Here is a 17,500-nt window from a genome sequence, read left to right on the forward strand (position 1 = left end):
GAAATCAGGCACCCAAATCCGGCCTACACCACCCACAACCTCCCCTTCGCCTTTCAGCCTGCCTTTTTCTCTTCCACCCATCTTTTGCCGCCAGCCCTGGCTTCCAAAGGGCGTTTGGCGGTAATTGGAAATGGCGCTTTTGGGAGCGCGCCAACACGCGGTGGCGGACGCATGGGCGTCGACGTCAGCGCCAGGTGTATCGGTTGAGAAGCGGACCATTTGTCAAGAACGTCTGTGACGGGCCGCCGCTCAACGCCGGTGGTGGTGGTGGTGGTCGGTTGCCAGTGAACGCGCACGAGGGGGGGGGGGGGGGGACGGGACCCTTCGTGCCTGTACCGTAACGCAATTATCAGCGCGGTGGTGCGGAGACGCAGCGCCGACTTTCAATGCGCCTCACTGCCATCGTGCGCGGCGTTGATGGCTATTTGATTTTTTCGTCCCTCATTCGCTCCGCTAGATTTCATTGCTTTTTCGCTTATTCGGATCTGGGTCGATGACGGGCTTAGTTGGGCTACAAGGTGCAACGCAATGGGTGAGATGGGCGTTTCATTCACGAGGAAGGAGAGACAGGGGATAGGAAGGGGGGGGGGGGGGGGGGGCGAGTGAGCTTTGCCCCTGAAGGGTCACGTACGTGCTTTAAAATATTTGTGTCGCTTTCGCTAATGAAGAGTAATTCATGGTTGTTTGAGCACAGCTCTACCGCATTAAGCTTCGTTTTCTCTCTCGCCGAGTTGAAACTTGTAGCTGTGTCACGGAAAACTCACGAAGAGGCTGTTCGTGCTTGCACGCTTGGCTGCTTCAAAATGAGGAGCTGGTCGCGGTTTCTGGCTGAAGTGTCTCTGAGCTGCTGTCGCCTCGAGTTCTTTTGTAGTGCGCTGCATTCTACTTGCCCTTCAGGTAAACAACCCGATCAGGTTTAGGTATGCGCCCCGCGAAGAGGTGTATAATAACTCAAAACACCATCCGCATGCCGCTTTCGACAAAGTTGTCATGTTAATTTTTCGTTGCTTCCAGTGCCCACTGATGAGCTCCTTCCACACATTTTTTTATCACCAGAGAAAATGGAACATGACAAGCTGTCATAAAACTTTTCAGGTGGTAGAAAATAAAAGATCCGGCATATTTCGGCGATAGTTAGCAAATGCGATTAGTGATGAGCTTAGAGGGACTTTTTTCTTTTTTTTCCAAAACGAATAATTAGTCGGTTAGTTAATTGGGGTATTGATTATGCCTCACCGTGCATGCACCGAAATCTCCCAGCAGAACGATCCAGCTCTGACAGTGATTGAATCACGCAGGTATTCTTGTTTCGCCGGGCAACATTCGACAGCATGTTCGTGGATCGCCTTGTGATCGACTGACTCAGCACACAGCACACAACGCAGAACACAAACCATCACAACACACAGAACACTAGACACAGCACACACCACGCACCACACGGCGCACATAACACACAACAAAGCACACAGCACACAAAGCACGCAGCGCACAGTACACATTACGAATGACACAGCACACAACGCACAACACATGCCATACAATTACTGCGCACAGCGCACAAGATTGCACGCATACAACACTCTGCAGCATAAACAAGCACATGTGCATCAGTGCTATTTATTTTCGAAGTTGCCCAGCAACTACTACTAACAACGCAGCTGCAGTAACAAAGCTTCGCTAACCGTCTTCCCGTCGCTTTAACTTCTGTGACTTTCACACTTTACCCTCAGGTACCTCCAGAAGCTGCGTATGAATTCATTTTTAAATTATGTGGCTAAATGTAACACATGGCAGAGAGTAAGCAGGAAGATGGGGCCCTTGACAACACAAAACAAAATGAACAGTCGTCGAGAGGGGGGTAAGGGGGGTGGGGGGGGGGGGGGGGGGGCAAGACCTCTCGTCGAAGCATTAGTCAGTAAACTGAGGGTCCACCTCGAACCTTCTTCATTTTGTTTAATTTAGCTCGCTGGACTCGTAATGTGTGCCCTGTGGCTGGTCAAATAGAGATTGTGAAGAGGTTAGAAAACAGTAAAGTGTCATTGGGAATGATGTATTTCTGATGTGGAAGCTTATTATCGACAGATTACCTGTCTGTACAGGGCCTGGAAACCGTAAAACAGATTATACATACCGAGCTTGGCATCAGTTACGATTTAGCTAGAAACCTGTCAGGTTTGGGCAATCCTTGTGCGCTGATAGAAACAGAGTTTGTGCTCAGATACTTCTTACTCTTTAAACTTCAAAACGGCGATATTATTACTCCCTTGCGGTTGCTTGCTAATATCATACTTACTACCTTATTATGATATTATTAGTAAGCAACTTCAGGATAACTAAACCATCGCTAGTAGTAACGGTAATGCTGACGGCATGTCTGGCGTACAATGTGTAACCGACGGCTGCGCGTTGCTTAATATATGGTGTGGTGGCGCGGGCTTGGATTCGTTAGGGAGGCAAGAGAGACGTATTCGCGGGAAGTCGGACTACGTTATTGTAAAGTCATCGTTAAGTAGTCGTACTTCAAATAGGTTGTGTTTATTGTTTAAATGAGTGCATCAAAATACCTTTCCTGTCCCTTTCAGCAGATAAGGGAACGGAAAGTAGTGCTCGTTATGACATACATGACAGAAGCCACGAACCACCGAAACCAAGGAGCATAGAGGATGCCATCAAGCGACTAATAAGCGCTCTGCTTCCAAGTCACTCATTCAAATGGATAGGTTGAGGTTGCAGTTTGGCGTGGTCTGATGTCAACTCAACATACGCGTAACACAGTGATTGATGATGAATGGGTGTAAGGGGATGCGGGAAATTTGGTTCCTGGAGGTAACGCAGCACATGTTGGACGAAATCTGGCCTGATCGCATGTGCCGATTCTTTACACACGCATCCTTCCTATGAAGGGAGAAATTTGGGTACAGAAATCATTATCATTATAACCACCATCGGAAATCGAACTGAGTCCACTGCAAGAATGGCAGCCTCTTCTGATGGCTTCCATTTTGTTCTTGCTTTGTGACAGGCGTAGCACCGTTATTCTAGCAAATTCTCTATCGCTCCATTTGGCTCTGTAGGTCTCCCTCGGTTACACTGTTCTTCTCCTGTAATCCACATTGGCACTCCTATAGATCCTCTTCCATCCCTTCTTGGTTATTACATGTCCGGCCTATGACCATTTTTGTTCTTTAATTTTAGCTGATATATCCTCAACTTGCTTTCCCATCTGATGAACGCTACTGGCTTTCTCTTAATCTTACAACGTTCACTTCTTTTTCTGTTACTTGCTCTGTTTTTTTCAGCCTCTTTTCTAGCCGTTTCGTTCATTTGAAGTTTTTACCGTATGTTCACGTTCTGATAAGGTACATATACTGGTATATTACCGGTATATGCGAAATTTGGTTTCATGTGTAGTGCCAAGAGCTTTCAAAAAGTTGTTGTGGTGACTTTCGCAGGAAGTTTTGTTGAGTGGTGTTGCAAAACTTTCTTTAATTGACTAATAAGAGCTCCCAGATCCTTACTCAATTTATTGATATTAATGGATTACGTGATTTTAATTCTGCGATCTTGTTCCTTTCGAGGCGGAGGCTAAGAAAGCACTTACGTTTTGTCTGGAATGGCACTTATGCATTCGTTAACGATCTCTTCAAAGTTTAGGGTAAAGCCCCTGGCGCTAACGAAAAGATGGCAAACCACTGCCACGAAATGATCAAAACAATAACCTAGCAAAGCTTGTTATGAAGCATTAGGATCGTTTCTAATCAGTACAGTTGTAGCTTGCAACCTAATAAATCATCTTCATCCAATCACAGACCCTGCAGTATACGCTGACGGCGGTGCGTGAGGTCCAGGCGGGCTAACACTTGCGAGAGTCGCGCCTAACGACCCTTTCTGTGCGTGGGCGCGGACGTCATTATGGAGCCCACTCTTTGTTGCCGAGCGTCGTGAAAGGACGCGGAAATGACGCGGCCTGGCACTCGGGTTTCATATCGCACTGAAGACAACGTTGCCGCTTTTCGTGCGTTTCACGAACGATCTCCATCAGTGTGCCACCTTTGTAGAGAAAGCCAGACAGTTGTCGCACGTTAAAGTAGCTATAGTAGCTAGCTGTGCGACTCTTGCGTTCATATTCTTTGAGCCGCACGTGACTTTCAGTTCTCTTCATTGGTGTTTGAATGCGCATCGCTCGTGGCTATGACATGTTTACGCGTCCTAACTACGGGGGAAAGTCATGGTCCTTGCAGCTTGTCCTCAAACGTAGTGACGTTCTTATTATAAAACAACGTAGTCACGAGAAACGGTGGGCGATGGCACGTTGAGCGAAAACACTTGAAATCGGGCGCTCAGGTAGAGAGAAATTTTGAATGAAAGCCTACTTAAAGAGATACTGAGGACAAATGGAAGCGTTCCTGTATCTATAAACTACGAACCAACGACAAAAGCACTACTTTAGTTGAAAGTGGAGCACTTACGATCTAGAAAAGGCCAAAAATATGGCTGGGGTTCAACGTGCCTTGAACCTAGTTTACGAGCGAAAGCTCTGTTAAGCATGGCCTCCACTGCCTAAAATCAAACATCAAGGTCAAGGTCAAGGGTCAAGGTCAGGTGCCCTATGATCATAGTCACGTCATCACGTTGTCATACTACCATACTACACATGGCCATATCACCACACAGTTAAGTTAGATTTGACCTTGTGAGGCATTGAAGGTAATTGTCCATGTAGTGCCCACTGTCTCAAATCAAATGTCGAGGTCAAGGTATAGTGTCAAAGTCAAGGTCAGGTACCCAATGGTCACTGTCATATGATTGCGTGGCCATACTACCATAGTTGGGGCCTACACCACGCAGTTAAGTTCGGTTCGACCTTGTCAGTCATTGAAGGTCATTGTCCATGTAGTGCCCACTGTCTTAAATGTCGAGGTCAAGGTCAACTGTCAAGAGCAGGTACCCAATGGTCATAGTCATATGATTACGTGGTCACACTACCGTAGCTTGGGCCATACCACCACGAAGAAGAGTTCTGTTTGACCTTGTGAGGCATTTAAAGTCATTGTCTCATCGACATCAAAATCGGAAGTTGTACCCCAAGGAGTAGAGCTCTCGCTCTAAAACGAAATACACGTGTCATCATCACCGGCCCACTTCGCAAGTAAACTGCGGTGCGTCGGCACAGTTTTGCTACGCGTATCGCAGAGGCAAGGTTTCACCACTCTTCAAAACAATGATCACGGAGTCCTTCTTGGTGTAGACGTCACGAGTATGAATTGAGTGACGGGGAAAAGGTTTATATGCCGTTTCCTTAATCCTCAACAATAAACGCATCATTTGCTGCCGCACAAACTTCAATAGACCAAGAAAGAGCCGCAGAATCGATTTTTCTTCAGAGCAAGTATACGATAGAGTTGTCCTCATTGCACTTTTAAGCGTTTCGCAGCACCTCACAAATAGCCAAGAATGAATGAATGAATGAATGAATGAATGAATGAATGAATGAATGAATGAATGAATGAATGAATGAATGAATGAATGAATGAATGAATGAATGAATGAATGAATGAATGCACGTTTATTGGCAGAAGAAGGCCTGTGGCCGTAATTGTGGGATAGGTAAAGATGAGGAACCACTAGAAGAAGTAATAGTTGTGTTCGAGGTCATAGCTGGTCACAGCCAGGTGATAGTCGGAAAGAATGAATTCCAAGTCAGCAAAGTTCTCTTTAGTGCTGCGGAGGCCAACATAAGGCTGGAGAGCATCCTTGTGAAGTAGGTAATATGTTAGTCGGTAAAAGTGGCCAGCACCAAAAAAAAAAAAGAAGGATTATAATGTCCTGCCAGCTGCACGAGTTCAAATCAGGTGACCCTAGTTAGACGTCGTCAGCACTACTGCCCCTACAAGCAGGAAGCAGCCTGTGATTAAATATGATGAATGGTTTACTCCCTGCATGGTGCCTTAGTTCCTAGGGCATTGACTGATGAAATAGAAGGATACTAGATGCTAGAAGGACACTAGAAGGATAGACAGATGCTCTATTGTCATCATCACCACAACTTCTGCTTGATTGGTTTTGTTGCATTTCAATGTCGCCGGCTTTCTGCTTGATTTTCTGTACCAGTGTTATGCTTTCCGTGACACATTAACTTGGCTTCATTAAAGGGCAACTGAAGATGTTTTAGAATTCGATCACCTTAAGGCGTAGAACGTGTGAAACTACCAGGTGAAGAATGCGAAGTCTTTCTGTGCTAACATTTCAAATGGTGACGCAATCTACTAATGAAGCCGCGCAGGCGTCGGGACATTTCCGCAGTGCATAGATCCGGGCAGGAGCCGCAGTTTGGCGTCATGTACGGTGGCACTACGTTTAGAGCGAAGAAACGGTCGCTTGCAGGATGAAAACCAACGCCAGCGGAGGTATATCCAACGAAGGCGTTCTTTTGCTGTGTCGCACGATGCACATCAGCATGTGAGTGAAGGCATCGGAAACGTGGAACTTTGGAAACTACGAAGCCATTATGAGTTTCTCCGCAGTTATTTGGCGCATTGAGGAGAAGTCTGAACATCGTTGCTGTTTTAATTTTCGCATGCGTCGCCGTTTTAAATGCTAACGCCAAACTACTTTATGTGATTCAGCTAGAAGCTTAATCCATTCGAATCCTTCGATAAGCTCAAACTCCAAAAAAAAATCAGCTTCCTGTAACGCGAAATGAAGACAGAAAGATTGATAAAGAAATCTTTTCACACGGTTCACGTGCAGCCTATACACATTGTAGCGAAAAACCAAGCATGTTTTCGCGCATCATTCACAGCACGATGGAAAAAAAACTAAGACAAAAACCTCATAGAACGTTCGCTAAAATACTTGAAAAAGCAGTCTGGGAAATATTAAATAATGAACGTTCTTTGCGAGAGGAAGCTCATTTCTAGAGGTGCGTTCAATCATTCTCTTTTCGTATGCAATCAGAGGACACATGAACTGACTCTTTCATGCTTCTAACGGTTGTATGTACAAGTATTCAAATATAACTCGCACAATTAGCCTGCGTCAGTTCAAGAACTCCACCTGCTTCTCGGCGCATTAATTACATACTGATTCGAGTGACCTGATTTTTTTAGCCGTGCACATCACAAACCTTATTGCTACTTTGCTTTTTTTGTAGTCCATGCATTGCGTGATTGTGCTAAGCGGCTAAGTGACCGCAGCCTTGACCATCTGCACCTCTCGAAAGCAAAAAAGCGAAGCATGTGTGATAAAAAAGTGATGTCACGTTCGCTTTGAGATATCACCCTTGGCCGAGTTGTGGAAGTGACTGCTCAGAGGGCGAAGAAATTAAAAAAAAAACCGACAAAAAATAAAGAAGCTCGAAGGACAACTCGCGCGAGAAAAAAATCTTCCAGTCAGACGTGTTCGCTTGAAAAGTGCCCTCATGTATCTTTTATAACCCTCGGAGCTGGTTTTAAAATACACACACGCAGGGATGAACGCAAAAAGCAGGAACCGCACGAAACCCAATCTTCTCCACAAAGCATGATGAAGCGTGTGCACTTTATAAAGCGGCGAATATTTATGCTTACTTGTTCGTTTACTGAACAACACTCAAAATTTAGGGCTCCGCTCCTTCCACTTCTTTCGTTTACTCATCCTGAGGCATTTTCTTTGTGGCCACATGCTGTACACTGGTCAGTATAGGCCGTAAATCTGAAGGCCAGGCTTATTCTTTGTATCACGTTTAATTCTCGCAGCAACAAACTTGCGGAGAGAAGGCGAACTCTTCGCTGTTAAACTTTTTGTTTTCGTTGAATTCACTGGTACATGTACATCGTCTTTAACTTGGATTCGCACATGTCGATTTTTTTTCGTCACTTGACGGCGTTAAGGCTGCAGGTTCTGACCATGGCAGTAGCCGGCGTGCACGGCATCACAGCATCGATATCGAGCTGTTTGATACGTTGTAATCTTCTTGCAATAAAATGGCTTTATGTTAGGTAACAAAACGCGATAATAATCTGGTTTTACTGAAGAACAGAAAACAAAATGATTCATGCGATCTATAAACGTATACCAACTTTGGTTTTTATTGTTGCATTTGGACTGAGAATTGCTTAGCGCAGAACTTACGGCTTTTAACGATTCGCGCTTTACAGTGCCATTGAATGTTGTGGATTATTTCACTGTGAAGGTATTAAGAAACTTCAGAGAAGCAGTGGAAGTAATGAAAAAGATCATTTTATTGAAGACGCGTTGGTCGCAGTTGTGATAACTTGCTATTGACTTGAGGCAACCAGCGAATTCGTTATTCTGAATCCGTTCTCATAAATTACAGACTCATGCAATCACTTTACTCCTACATGTTTGTAGTTGCAATGCTTGCTAGTTATTCGTGGCAGAATGCCGAAATAAATACAGCAATATGATGGTGTACGAATTGTTCGCACCGCCGTTCGCACAAGGTAGATGTGTCCGACGTCTTCGCTGGTGTTCCGTTACCGCGTTGAGCGCTGCCAGTTACTTCAACCTGGTGGTGATGGGACGGTTATGAGGAGGTGGTGGTGCAGTAATTGTCTCACTCAAGATGGACACTTGAACCCCGATCTGAAAAAATGCACAAACGGAACGAGGTAGAGTAAAAGAAGGAAGAGAGAGAGGGTTCGCCATAGTGCAGTGCTCGGGGAATGATTTCGACTATTTCGCCTTCTTTACGTTGCACGAAAACTGCACAGCACACGCAGGTTTTTGCATTAAAAAAACATGAGAGAGAGCATTTACAACTTGCGTGTACAGTGCGAAAGCACGACGTATTTATAAAGGCAGAGTTAATCTTTTTCAACTTAATTTTCATAGATACCCGGGAGTCCTCATGTCACTCCTGGCGCAGTGATGCAGCGGTTAAGCAGTGAGCCACTGCCCTGGGATGGCAGGTGCTGCCACCGGTAGAATTTGTGTGATACAGGTTGGTCTCGCACAGAGAGACAAACGTTAGACGGTTTTTCTCAGGTAAGAGTCACAGTATTAGTGCTTTCTCGCTAAATGCGACCGCCTTAGCTGCCGCGGCAAAGATTCAATCTTTACAAAGGTACTAAAGCTTAGCACGGCGACGTTCTTCATTAGCCATACTGCCCATTGGAGAGCCTATAGCGCTGCAGAGCTGTCGAACGATCGCCTGCGAAATGCGTGAAGGGCAGCCAACTGTCGCACTGCGAGTTGCCGAAGGAGTGGTCAAGACCGTGGTTGTCCTTTGCATGCGCTGCGCAATGACGTACTCAAGAAAAGCCCATTTTTTTTATTCGATTGAAAATTTCAACTTTTGTGGTGATATTTAGACTCACTAGAAACCTTTTATTTTCCTGTAAGCCGCTGTAAAAATTCAGTACTTTCGCCTTCATTATCTTAGAGAGGTGCTGACCTCATCGGTTGGGCATCGGCCTGATCACGTGCATTCGCAGGGTCCCTGGCTCAATCTGAGCTACCTGCTTAATCAGTCCGCTTTCTTTTAAGTCGCGGATTAGTTTTCAAGACGTCCAGTCAGAGAAACTTGCGTTAAAAAGGCCAAATAAAAGACAAATTAACAAACCCTGATAGTTCAGCGATTTGTGACAACCGACGGGGGTCAAATAAGCATTAATGAGCCCGCCGTGACCATGGTGGCGTTGTATGCCAGCACATATTCTGGGTCAAAGGCTACAATCAAACGGACTGTAATCAAATAGATTGGCATCGACGTGTCACATCAGTCGTTCTTGACGCGCTCAAGAAAAGGAAATGTGGGCAGCAAACAAGAGATAAGCAAACTGTGTAAAAAAAAAAAACGGGAAGAAAGCCTTATACTGTAAACAGAAGCTTTGGCGCTGATATGACCACCGCGAGCTAAGCCTAACGCTTTGTTTGAGAAACGCATAATCCAACGGTAACTTTCGCCATTTTCTGTTAGCGTTCTTACCCCTAAAGAAAGGATCAGGCAGAATTCGTCTCCCCAACTGCGTAGCGTGAGGGCTAAAATCAGCATCATCTATTGTGGCACCTGCCTTCATTATCCACTGAGAGGGATCATCAGTGCGGTCGACGCGCATATAAACACCAAGTCGGCCGCTTCACCTATAGCACACAAAGGAACCTGCACCTGTCGGGGCAACTATAGCTGCAGGAAGAGTAAGACACCTTTGCGCCCTGCAACAACAGCAGGATCAATAAGAAGAAGCAGCTGGCAACCAATTCGGGGGAGCCGGTTCACTGTTGCTTCAGTTCCACCCACGCCTGGCTGAGAGCGCGCGCAGGAGTTATCAGGTGGCGCAGACGACAAACAAGTTGCCGGTGTGCGCTCGTTTCCGGAAGCTCGTATCGCTGCATACGGGCCGGTCTGTTTATCTGCTCGCGCTAGCATGGCGATGTTCCCCCTCGCGTCTCTCATTGAGGTCTGGTCGGCCGATGCTACTGCGCCGCCCAGCGGCGGAAATAGGGCGGAGATGCGAACGGTGGCGCAACTCTGTCCGCACACGTGCGTCGAGATAATAAAGGTCTCGTGCTGACTCGCCGGTGGCTTACGCCGAAGGCTAGCGCGCTGAAACGATCCTATTAGAGTGTTGCTCTGCAGCAGGCCACTGTGAGCGAAGGTAATCAGGGGAGAGACTACTGACGCGCGAAGCGATATACGTAGCACTGGATTTAGGTGGGGAGACGTGTCGTATGGACTTGAAACCCTGAAAGCTGTTTTTGTTTCATCGGGCAGGTAGCAGCTCGAACAACAAAGCGTGAAGCAAAAATAACCAGATGTTTTTGGTTCGAGCTTTTTGAACAAATTTGTGTAATACGGTTAACGGCTTAGCACGACAGAAATACTTCATGATAACCGAGAGGAGCCTTGTGGTTTCTTCAGGCTTCGCTAGAGACGTGGTACAGATAAAGCACTTGCGAGCCGGCTGGCAGTGATAGCGGGTTGCCCCTATGATCATGAGTGGCGTGTTTCCTGCTCTCGCTGCTAAGTCAGTCTAAAAAAAATAATGCGATTACACCTTTGGTAGTGGGGAAAATCAGCGTTGGCTGGCATGCGACCCGCCGCGGTGGCTCAGTGGTTAGGGCGCTCGGCTACTGATCCGGAGTTTCCGGGTTCGAACCCGACCATGGCGGCTGCGTTTTTGTGGAGGCAAAATGCTAAGGCGCCCATGTGCTGTGCGATGTCAGTGCAAGTTAAAGATCCCCAGGTGGTCGAAATTATTCCGGAGCCCTCCACTACGGCAACTCTTTCTTTCTTTCTTCTTTCACTTCCTCCTTTATCTCTTCCCTTACATCGCAGTTCAGGTGTCCGCCGATATATGAGACACTGTGCCATTGCCTTTCCCCAATTATTATTATTATTATTATTATTATTATTATTATTATTATTATTATTATTATTATTATTATTATTATTATTATTATTGCAAGCGATGCTGATTAAGCACACAGAGACGGAACCCGTTCGGGATGAACATGCGGGGAACATGCCCCCTCCCCTCTGTTATCATTCCCCCGGTCATGCAGCGCAGGCACCAAATGGCTACGGCCACAAAAGTCCCTTCCAGAAAATGTTCGCTTGTTTTTAGGGTGGGGGGGGGGGGGGGGTGTAGCCCGAGGTGCAAGGCTCATATGGCACCTGTGCTTGCTGTGCCACGTCCGAGTCCTCCCCCCCCCCCCCCTCTCCCACATTCCTTGCTCCCTGTGATGTTTGGCTGTAGCAGCAGTGAGTGGTAAGTGGTTTATTAAAATAATATAAAGGAAGATAAAAATGTTTGCTAGCCCCGGCATCTGCCACCGATACTGAAGCACCTTAGTTGGGGCATCGTAAATAATAGATAGCAGGCAGAAGGGAGAAATGAAGTGAAGAAGGTGAGGGTCAGAAGAATTGACTGCTGGGCGAGTCGGTGCATGACTGGAAGATACAAGGCGCAGGAGTAGACGGGACGATCAAAGAAGGAACACGCACAAGGCGCTTACTGCAACTGTAGTTTATTGCACGAGCTCGATGTTTATAGCAAGGCGGAAGGAAAAAATAACGACCAAACGAAACATGCACATTACTGTGACGATAGCTGTGTCGATATCAAATCGCACTCTCGGCCAAATACACAAGCTCTTTTTTCGTCAAAAATACAGAGGAGGTGCTCACACATACCTCCGTGTTCCTTCTTTGTTCGTCCTGTCTACTCCTGCGCCTTGTATCTTTGAGGTGAGCGGACAGGAAGAGAGGATAGGACATGTTTGGCTGCAAGAACGCTTTTCGGTGACGTAGACGACGAATGCGCCTTGCAGAGAAACCTTGGTATTATCAGCTGGTGCTGTAAAAACAAAGCGAAAGAAAGCTGCGTGCCTCGTCACACATCTTAGGCTATCTGTAGATACGAGCAGTCAATCTAGCCGGTGGCCCATAGGGTTCGAGGCGAGTTAGTGAGATTTCTAAAGGAGCAACTGTTTGTATACACGTACTGTTGAACAGCGCCGGCAGCGTTTATTCTAATTTGCGCAACCCTGCACGTAGCTCGACCGCCTCCTTATTGCAGTGCGCGGAACACCGGAGTAACAACAGCCCTCACGGGATCCTTTGGCCGGGGCAACATTCGTTTCTGCGGATTGACAGAATCGGGGGGCTAAATGAATTTCAGGCGACGAGTGCTATATTGGGAGGCGAGGGGCCGTCAAAGAAAGGAGGGCCCTCGAAGGAGCGAAAGAAGGTGAAAACAGCTGTCTTAAGCAGACCGTAGAAGCCGATCAGCACACAACAGGCAAGAAAGGGTGATGGAGGCAGCCTGGGATAAGGAAAACGGAGGAACTCGGGAGAGCGGGAAGCGCCTGGTTCCCCATTGGGACCGGAGGAGTACGAGACGCAGAGAGAGGATACCGCTAAGCGCGCGAACAGTTAGGCCCGGAAAAACAGTAAAACAAAAAAATAGAGGTGGAGAGTGAGAGAAGAGCGCGTGCGTGCGCGCGCCCGATTAAGTGATGGGAACGGACGCGGCTGCGCTGTTGGAGGTGGGTGAGGGGATTGTGGGGAAGAGCTTGATTCACGAGCTCGAGAGCTTTCTTGCTTCGCTGGCCGGAATTAATGAAGAACCGGCTGTTTGGCGGGTTCAGCCGCGCGGCCTTGCTTCCGAGTAAAAGCTGTCGCCGGCACGTCGTTTGAACGCGCCATTACATCGCTCCTCTTTCGGTTCGCGCAGTTTTCTGCCTCCCCCCCCCCCCCCCCCTTCCCGTGTGTACTACACGCGCCAGTCGAAGCGTCTTCTCTGAGAACAGCGCCTCGCCGGAGCGCCTTGTGTTCTCAGAGGCGGCCGCTCACTGTCGCGGCGCGGCGACAAGGCCTGTCCCGGCAGCACGGCCGCTCGCGAAACATTATACAGCCAAGATTCCGAGCCCCTGTAACTATTGCCCTGTGCGTCGTCGACCGAAGAGAAAATGGAAAGGAGGAAAAAGGAAAATAGGGTTGAAGAAAAGGAAATGAATAGGTGGAAACAAAGAGTCCGGACGTCCAGCCGAATGACTCGATCAGGCGCTTAAATCGGCTGACACATGCTCCTTTTGTTGACCTGAGCGATCGTGAGCGCGCTTGAGTAGGAGTGCATGAGAATTTTGCTGCACGTTTGTGCAGTGCTCGTGCTTGCGACCTATAGTGAGTGGACGAGAGTGCGGGCGTTATTAAAGGGACTATGCAACAAATTAATTGAGATTACGTAAAGCAGACGAGAGATAGGCATTTCATCACTCGTCACCCCAACGCAAGGATTTTTAAGCTAGCATCAATAGCAACGAAGATATACACGATTAAAAATTACGCTCCTCCTCTCCCCCCTCAACTCGTACACGCGGGCCACCAGACAAAAATAAAGAAAACAGGTCTGGGACTGGGCCCCGCCTTTGAGTACGTCGTCAGATGACGTTCGCTTTGCAACTTCCGGTTGTCGCTCCTAGCCCCCCAGCAGCAGCGTCGGCGGCGTGGCGGCATCTCTCCGGTCTCTCTTCGCCTTCCTGGGTTGCGGCGCGCGTCGGGTTTCTTGCTTGTCGTCTGTTGTAGTTAGCAGTAATAAACCCGGACCTCGAGGTACGACTGTTCGCTCTTACGGCCGTGATGGGCATCGAGCCCTATGCGTGCCCACGAAGAGCCGTGCGAGTGGCTCCGGAACTCCCGACAGAAGGAGGCGGCAGAGGAAAATTGAAACTATATGCGCGAAGGCAATGCCCTGTCCCGCGCTTGCCCGAGAGGGTCGCGCGGCGGCACGAGCAGACGATTTTCACGGCTACCGGAAGTGTGCCCGTGACGTCGCGGCTGCCGTGGCTCCAGCGAATGACTCCGTGTGGTGGCCTGGCGACGTCATGGTACAGTGACTTCTTTCTTCCACGATTTTAGTTCCAAAATCGGTCACTACGAGCACACTAATCGGCCCGCGAATTTAAAAAAAAACACGTTTTTTTATTTATAATAAATTTCTGGCTCAGTTCCGAAGACTTATGCTTGGTGTGAATGCTCATTAGCATCATTGCTAAACATAGAAAACATTTACAAGAGACTTTGAATTCTTTACATAGTCCCTTTAAGTACGCATTATCAGGCAAAGGCAAGGAAAACGCGGCGCGGAGGTCATCCCGAGAAGGATACGTCTCTCAATGTTTGCTGTGTTTATTACAGAACGACACAAATAACTGTCAGTGCATCAGCTTTGAAGCTCGTGTTTTTTTCCGCTGCCGCATCGGTTGCAATAGATACCCTCCTATATGTTTTGTGTAAACGCAGCTTGCGATAATGAGATACGCACACATGGTACTAAAATTTTACCGGACGTAGTGTTTATTGAAAGGATGTAGCCATAGAAGTAGTGTGATGTAATCACAAACTTGCCCCATCCTTTGGTAGACTCTCAAGTCAAACGATTTTTCATTCAACTTTTCCCTCCACATACGTTAACGTTACTTAAAGAATTAACGAGGACATTTGCGAGCAATTATTGTCCTCAGTGAAGAGCGGCTCTCTTGATTTACATCGCTGTATTTAGGTTTGTCGACCTGCAAAATGCGTATTTATCGTCGAGGAATTTAGATTTAAAGCTCTTCTGTCCACTTGAATCAAACATGTTACGTTGATAAGAAACAGGACGTATTTCATCCGTCTTAAACTCAATGACTATGTAGCATAGCCTCTGATATCGGCGCGCGAAATTCGGTGTCGGCGCTCGCGTTCTACTTGCGAAATCAACCGGTTACGCCGGCACCTGTATTTCGCTTCTTTTTGTGGATTAAAAAAAGCTCCACTTTGCAGTGTGAGTGTTTTCTTTGTGATTAAATGCATTGTGATATCGATAGAGGCCAATTACTATTTGTTCTCAGCGCCCGTATAAACTGTGTAGTTATACCTCCTTACAGCAGAATCGCATTATGAAAATGATTCCATACTACCAACATCGAGCTGCACAGAGAAGGCTAACCTAATTAGGAAGAAAAGAAGGTGAACCAGGTACGCAGATTATTTTTTCGCGTTGCTAATGAAGCTGATATAACGAGCATTTGTGGAAACATTGAATCCAAATCCTTTTTGTATGCAATTTTGCATCACAAAATTATTAAAAACAGGAACATTCTATGAAGCGAAGGCTTTTGTTGGATGAATCTATTACATTGTAATCTATCTCTGGGTTTCGAAGAAATAGGCTGAACCTACTTTGAGCAAGCTTTAATGGTCCGCAATGGTGAGAACCCACGATGGGAATTCGCAATTATTCTCTCTTAACCCTGTCTAAATGATGATCCGTGACATAACCCGAAATTCCCTCACACACCAAAAATCTCAATTTCGGGCTCTTTTTCTCCAGAAACATCAAATAATGATTTTTTCATTCATTCTTTCTGTTGGTTGCGATACAATGAACATCAAAGTATAGCAAATTGCCAAGGTATACTCATTACTCGCTTCTAAGCAGCGGTGACCCTTGAAGAAAGTTGCCTGTTCTCAGCGCCAAAGGCTATGTAATAAAAGAAAAATATTAAGATTTCAATTTCCAGCTTTACTCAGTCAGAATGCACTTAATGGCAGCAAAGGAAACAAGCACGCAATGACTAGAATGAATGAGCATCTCGTACGTGATTTACACAAATCATGCTAGTGTCAGCTCAGCATGACTGCCGGTTTTACTCCCAATTTTTTTACTCGTCATATAAATCGTGTCCCTGAATCTTGAAACAGAAGAAAAGAACTCACAGAACGGTTATTACTTTGTAACATCAGATGAGTGACAGTTCTGAGGTGTTTCATTTTGTGGTATATGAAGGTGTAGGATATCAGAGCGATGTGCATATATGTACAGTTATAGACCACTGTTTTTATTTTTCACATACACTCGCTCTTCAACCAGCGCTTCCTCCCCACTCTTTTCAAGAAGCCTTGTGATCTGAGAAGTGGCAGGATATATGTTCGAGGTGCTGGACGAAGGCACGATTCTGAAAAACGAAGTTTGTGCCTCCGTTACTGGAGGTCGTTACTAAAGGGGGAGAAGTTAACAGGGAGAGGAAATACGCTGTGACATGTGACGTCACTGGTTCGGACCACTCAGCATAGTGCGTTACTATGGCGAATTTCCGCGACGTTATGAATGGAATCACTGAAACACCCCTCTTCCTCCATTCACGGTAACCGCTTAACCGCCCGTGGTACCAGGCTATGGTATGCCGACTGCTACTGCTACCACTACTACTACTACTACCACTACTACCACCACCACCACCACCACCGCTACTACTACTACTACTACCACTGCTACAACTACTACTACTACTACTACCACCACCACCACCACTACTACTACCACTGCTACTACAACAACTGCTACTACTACAATTACTATTACTACTACTACAACTACTACTACTACTACTACTACTACTATTACTACTGCTACTACTATTGCAATTGCGGATGCTACAACAACGCCACCCCTCAACCCATGGGACAGGCCTTTAACACCTTTAGCAGTAAAAATAACGTTGAAATCTGAACGCCGTGTAGGTAGCCCGACCAAAGCTCTGTGTCACCATCCTGCGAATAAGCTGAACGGCACAGCGTATTGCATATCACTGATGCAGCGACACCGTGACAAGTGTATGACAGAAGACAGCGTTGTATTTGCGTCCAGGGAAAAGATTCGAGAAGACGCGAGGTAGAACTACTACACATCCTAGACACCCGCAGTGCCACCGACGTGCCAGCGATGTGACACCGACGTGCCAGTGATGCGCCAGCGATGTTCCACCGGCCTTTAATACCAATAATTTATCGAACTGGTCTTTAATACCTTAAACCGAAAAGGTTTCCCTCATTCCCCTGTTCTAAAAATTCTCTGAAAATTCCCTGAAAGTTCACGGACAGTCTTTTTTTTTCCCACAGCCCCTATTTCAGACAAAAATTCACAAAAACGGTAAAAATTCCCACATTGAACATTATTGCCCCTTCTTTCGGTCTGCTGGATATTCCAAGCGGTTTCATGCAAAATAA

At 46.6% G+C, this 17,500-nt stretch overlaps 1 protein-coding gene across 1 annotated transcript in view; it reads right to left on the reverse strand.

The window, feature by feature from the left end:
• Positions 1-8,449: 8,449 nt before the first annotated feature.
• Positions 8,450-17,500, reverse strand: part of LOC144125920 (protein amalgam-like) — a 339,341-nt gene continuing 330,290 nt past the window's right edge. The window contains exon 5 of the mRNA XM_077659734.1: positions 8,450-8,589. Within this exon, the coding sequence (XP_077515860.1) occupies positions 8,561-8,589 (29 nt within the window). The 3' untranslated portion in view covers positions 8,450-8,560. The remainder of the gene's footprint in view (positions 8,590-17,500) is intronic.

Source organism: Amblyomma americanum, chromosome 3, assembly GCF_052857255.1.
Source record: "Amblyomma americanum isolate KBUSLIRL-KWMA chromosome 3, ASM5285725v1, whole genome shotgun sequence".
Classification (NCBI taxonomy): domain Eukaryota; kingdom Metazoa; phylum Arthropoda; class Arachnida; order Ixodida; family Ixodidae; genus Amblyomma; species Amblyomma americanum.